The sequence below is a fragment of the Triticum dicoccoides genome, chromosome 4A, assembly GCF_002162155.2.
Source record: "Triticum dicoccoides isolate Atlit2015 ecotype Zavitan chromosome 4A, WEW_v2.0, whole genome shotgun sequence".
In the NCBI taxonomy this organism is placed as follows: Eukaryota; Viridiplantae; Streptophyta; class Magnoliopsida; order Poales; family Poaceae; genus Triticum; species Triticum dicoccoides.
This window is the reverse complement of record NC_041386.1, coordinates 736357046-736362367: the sequence shown is the minus strand read 5'-3', so window position 1 is coordinate 736362367 and position 5322 is coordinate 736357046. Positions and strand designations below refer to the sequence as shown.

Here is a 5322-nt window from a genome sequence, read left to right as displayed (position 1 = left end):
TCAAAATTTGTTCGTGCCTACACCGTTTTTAGGGGGTGTTTGGTTAAGAAGTCCTAGGACTTTTTCTAGTCCCAGGGACTAATCAAAAAAGACTCTCTAGTAGAGTCTTTTTCTAGTCCCTGTAGAAAAAGTCCCTCCCGTTTGGTTCCTAGGGACTTTTTAGGGACTTTTTCTAGTCTCTGGGACTAAAAAGTCCCTGAACCAAACACCCCCTTAGACCCTAGGCTCCATTATGAGGTACCAGTCGCCAGCCGATTTTTCGCGTTTTCTGGCGCGCAACGTTCATTGGCGTTCTAGAGCGGCCTCTAGAGATGCCAACCAGGCTACCACTAATTCCCCACGGATTCTTGTATGCTTCTGGGCAACCTCATAAGCCAGTTCCGTAATGATGTGCTCCATCTTACTTCCAACTACAAGTAGCATCTACCAAAACAAATGCATAATTCCATGTCAAGGTTGTGCCTTTCACCGGATCCATACCAAAAAGAAAATACGCCCTGAAAACATGCATAAACTAATAAAATTGTGTGTTTTCAATTTTTTTGTCATGGACAATATACTATGTTTACTTACAATGAATGGAACCACCGATATCCAATTGTAGACATACCATCCTACAATAACAGGCAACCATACAGTGAAGTTATGTTTTCCATAAAGCAATAAAAGGTTATTTAGTAAACTTAGCCAAAAATATATTAATACAATAATTCATGCTAAATATGTAAGTAGGGCACAACATAAAATAAATACCTTGAACATTCAACAATAGGAATATCATCAGCATAGTCCAAAGGTACCAGCTGCATCAAAAAACATGCCAGTTAATTAGTTACTTTGCATACCAATGGAAGAACATCATGCCATATATTGTGTGGTAGTAGCATTGACTATTTACCTAATACCAACAACCTTCTTGAAATCAACCTCCAATGCTCTAATCATGTAACTGTAAAAGTTGAATTTTAAGTCCCCCCTACAATGTTTCTGTGAAAAGGGGAGGAGAACATTCAAATCTCATCCACTAACAAGGCATGCTCAAAAGTTTGGAAGCAACTTCTATTTGATGACAACTATGTATGATTAATTACCATGATGAAACCAAGTCGCATTGTTGTATAGTCCTCCTCGCTGACAGATCCATAAAATTGCTTGAAGAAGGAACGCTAAAATCACATTTGATTGTCTTATACTTCAGTTATAGTCAACAACAATTGCAATATATATTTTCATTGACGCTTTAAGTTCAAGAGAAAAAAAATACCAGTCAACCAAATGTCTTCCATCTTTTTTGTCACCTTTAAAGTGGTCTTGAATAAATTTGAATTCTTGAACATGTTTGATCATTCGAGGGGCTGCAAGTTACGACAAACATTCATAAGGAAATAATATGACATAACCTTATAATGAGGAAAATCTGTGAAGGTATCACTCATCAAATTTGAAATGTGTATGTATCTTACCACTATCATCATTTCTTTGGATTTTGGTCTCCCAATTTCGCCACTTTCTCGTCTGGAAAACCAGCAACATTTTTTTTATTATAAGCATGATAGATTAAGGACTTATTAGTAGTACTACGAAACATCTATTTTGAGTTTTCTAATTGGTACCTGTGCAATTCCTAGGAGAACTGTAATAGCACTAAAAAGGAAATGAGTGACCGCCAACACGAAGATAAATATGTGTAACTGATGAATAGCTTCAGATGAAAGTATTGGAAATTTGCCCTACGTATACCAAGTAAACATATAGAATAAATCATTAGAGGAAGTTCCCCGCAAAAAAAAAATCATTAGAGGAAGCGATGAAATATGGAAAGTGATTATCAAATACTACAAAATACCAAATATTTTGGTTCTCATAAAAAAATAACCAAATACTTTGAGTCGAGGAGAAGTCCACACTTAGGAAAGAAAACAGAAAACAGGAGTAGCAAAGACCAAATCAAGCACCTCCGCGGCCAATTAATTTTTCAAGTTAGTACCTTCTTGAGGCAGTATTCATCGGAGGCGCCTCCTCCAGCCAAGAGCCGCCTGGCCCCGCCCATGACACCGGTGAACACAGCATCGGCGAAGTGGTGGGTCTTGCGTGGCCGGTGCGGTGGCGGCTTGCAGGGAAGCATGTGGCGCATGGCGCTCCGGCGGACGCATACCTTCCCCAGGGGGGCCTGGAACATGTTGAGCAGCAACGATATGGACCCCAGTAGCATCAGCTCCTCCTTCACCTTCAGGAGGGCCTCGTACAGCGGCTTCTTTCGGCTCTCATGGTGGACGCACTCAAGCATGCATGTACATGCAGCAGTAGTTATCTGTACTAATACTGAAAAAACAGATTAGTGCTCTTGACAATTCACCCAGAACAAGTGGATGATATCCATCCAACTATCAGCTATTCAGAGAAAAGTAAAAGGTACAATATGGGAAGAAGCACGGAAAATGGCATGCTCTATCCTCGTACTGCTTTGGGCTGCAAGTTGCAACTCTCTTTGTTTCTTCCCATTAGTATGTACTTGAAAAGTGAGTGATGTTAATAAGATATTATGCTGATCCCATCTCAATTATTTTCTCAAATGATAAGTGTCACATGTGTGTCATGCAACACTCCGGCCTTGATGATTTTTACAACTAAAGTTGCCATCCGAAGAGAAAAAATAAACGAAAAAAAATTGAAACTTGTCATCCGAAAAGAAGTTGCCATTCTCGCGTTTTCATAAAAAATGTTCGAAGTTAACATGTGTTCATGCCACACTGTAACACTTATCAGGGTCCGTTTTCTTATGTAACTTTATAGTTACTACTGGACTATGGTACATAAAGTTTTCTTTTGCGAGAAAACTTCCAATCTATTTATCTTCAGTCATGACGGTTCAACGAACACCACAAATAATAGAAGTTACATTCAGATCTGTAGACCACCCAGCATCGACTACAACAACTGATGCGAGCCGAAGGCGTGCCGCCATCATCGCCCCTCGTTCACCGGAGCTGGACAAAACTTGTTGTAGTAGACAGTCAGAAAGCCGTCATGCCAAGGCTATATAGGACCAACAGAGCAGAACAACAACCGCCGCTGATAAAGAGTAGCGTAGATCGAAATGATTCAACCTGAGGACACATGAACGTAGACGTACTACGGCCAGATCCGAGCAAATTCACCAAGACAGATCCGCCATATACATACCTCCACACGCGCACCGACGATGTGAGACACACCACCAGGACAGGGGCTAGGCGGGGAGATCCTTATTCCATCTTCAGAAAGCCGCCGCCGTCTTATCTTCCTGAGCAGAACACAAACCCTAACAAAACTTGAAGTAACATCTAAAAACAGATCCTCCCGCCAGCAGGGTCGGGATCCACCATGCTGCCCTAGCCCTAAGGCCACCGGAGACAAGGCGGACCGGCGATGGCGTCGACGGAAGGCGGAGGAATCCTAAACTTTTGTTAGGGAAGGAGGCAGCTGCGTGCCACACAGTACATAAAGTTGACCACGAGGATCTATATTCCTGTTGAATGTAGTTCTTTTTGTCCAAAATATAAGTAATTGGGAAACTACCAAATTTATGTAATTTTGAGCATACGATTGCTCCTTGAATATTACTATTCAACACAACTTACTCCAAATGTATATTTTGCACATGGTATGGTCAAATCTTAGCCGAGTACAGTATATAGCACCAATATTAAGCACTCAGAATTTTTTGATGTCACACACGCGCGCGCGCGCGCGCACACACACACACAAGAATACATCCCGGTTTGTGGAATCGCAATTCCAAAAATTTATTCTAGCACACAACATGCATAATTATACTGGCACACTGCATTTGCACCAATCGATCGACTTGCTACTATTGATGGAGCATCGTGTTGGCTATCATCTTGTATATGTCCTTCCTCCTTCCTCGCTGTGAAGAAGGCGACGAGCTGCTCCCTCGCCGGCAGACACTCCTTGACGGTTTCATTCTCGGTATACTCCTTTCCCCAGCGGCACAGAGCAGGGAACTCGTTCTCGCCCATCAAGCTCACCGCAGTTACCTTCTCCAACGCGTAAATCCAGTGGGCCGGCCCGCAGGCGGCGACGTCGAGGTAGCCAATGGAGTCGCCGCCGAAGAACCTCTTCCCCTGAAGCTGGCCTTCCAGCAGCGCCAGGTTCTCCTTCATCTCCTTCATGAATCCCTTCTGCTCCTCGCCGGCGTCCAGCCACATGGCCAGCCAGAACGGCCTCACGCACTGCTTGCATGGGCATCAAGTGTATGTTGGGTAAGTGCATGCTCATGAAAAGATTTTTTTTAGAAAAGATGCTCATGAAAAGACGGTGGCTATAATTAATAAAGATGGGTGTGTGCATCGCTCAATGCAAAAGCCGGGGATTATCCTCTTTTTCGAAAAAAAAACAAAAAGATTGCAGCTAGCTAGCTTGTATGGGCAGTAGGAGGATATAGGAGATGATCACCTTCTGTTCCAGGAAGTGCGCCCAGAAACGGGCGGTGGCGCGGTCGTAGGGATCCGTGGGCAGGAGGGGCGGCCCCTCGAAGGCCTCATCGACGTACTCCATGATGAGGAGGGACTCACAGATGGCTCAGCCGCCGTGAACGAGCACGGGCACCTTCTGGTGGATGGGGTTGTGCTTCAGCAGCAGCTCACTCTTGCTCTGGAGATCTTCCAGGACCAGCTCGTAGGGCACCCCTTTTAGCCGCAGAGCGGCCTCGGCGCGGTGGACAAATGGGCTACCCAATGTGCCGATGAGCTTAACCGGTTCAGCCATCTTTGCTTTGCTTTTTCTTGCGGATTCTGGTTTATCTTTGCTTTGCTTTGCTTGCTTGCTGATATCTTGCCTACCTAAACAAACTAACACGCCGGTACTTATAGGGGTCTAACGGCGAGTTTTTCTTCATGTCCACTGTATTCAGAATTCAGACGGTGGGTGTTGCTGCTTCTTCCCCAAGAAAGATTGAATTATTTTTAGTTTTTTTTAGTCGTTGGCCTTTAGTTTCTTTGTGAATAGTCGTATGATATGAGGCGTGGTACTGATCGGTTGCTCCAGTGTCAAAAAAAATGGATTGATATGATCTGATAGTGTAAAGATAATATTAGAAGATGGTGACTTTCTTTGACATATGTACATTGTATACTAGTCAAAGTTTCTTGATGGGCAAGCTGGATTAGGCAGATCATGGACTTGTCTACCGTTTCAATCAGGGCTATTTATATACCTACTTCCATAAAAAGACCGTTAAAAAAAACTTCTGCCTATCCGTCGTCGTACCTTTTATAAAAGGACCCCTTGTGTTCTTTAAATAACTCGTGGTCTAGTATT

The 5322-nt window shown here is 43.3% G+C and overlaps 1 protein-coding gene and 1 pseudogene across 1 annotated transcript; both read right to left on the bottom strand.

Moving 5' to 3' along the window:
- Positions 1-282: 282 nt before the first annotated feature.
- LOC119284343 (MLO-like protein 1) lies at positions 283-2287 on the bottom strand. The gene is made up of 9 exons (XM_037563506.1): positions 1988-2287; positions 1614-1730; positions 1464-1515; positions 1273-1355; positions 1092-1166; positions 899-987; positions 754-803; positions 574-614; positions 283-423 (listed from the first exon to the last, which is right to left on the bottom strand). The coding sequence occupies exons 1-9, from the start codon at positions 2285-2287 to the stop codon at positions 283-285; spliced, it is 948 nt and encodes a 315-aa protein (XP_037419403.1).
- Positions 2288-3756: 1469 nt separating this feature from the next.
- LOC119289964 lies at positions 3757-4804 on the bottom strand (annotated as a pseudogene).
- Between the last annotated feature and the right edge of the window lie 518 nt (positions 4805-5322).

Bases quoted from the DNA above. Each gene is read 5' to 3' on its own strand.
- LOC119284343 (XM_037563506.1), bottom strand. From the start codon at position 2,287: ATGCTTGAGTGCGTCCACCATGAGAGCCGAAAGAAGCCGCTGTACGAG. The intron at 1,516-1,613 runs GTACCAATTAGA...CTGGTTTTCCAG, and splicing joins TTCTCCTAGGAATTGCACAG to ACGAGAAAGTGGCGAAATTG. The intron at 615-753 runs GTATTTATTTTA...CTGTTATTGTAG, and splicing joins CCTATTGTTGAATGTTCAAG to GATGGTATGTCTACAATTGG.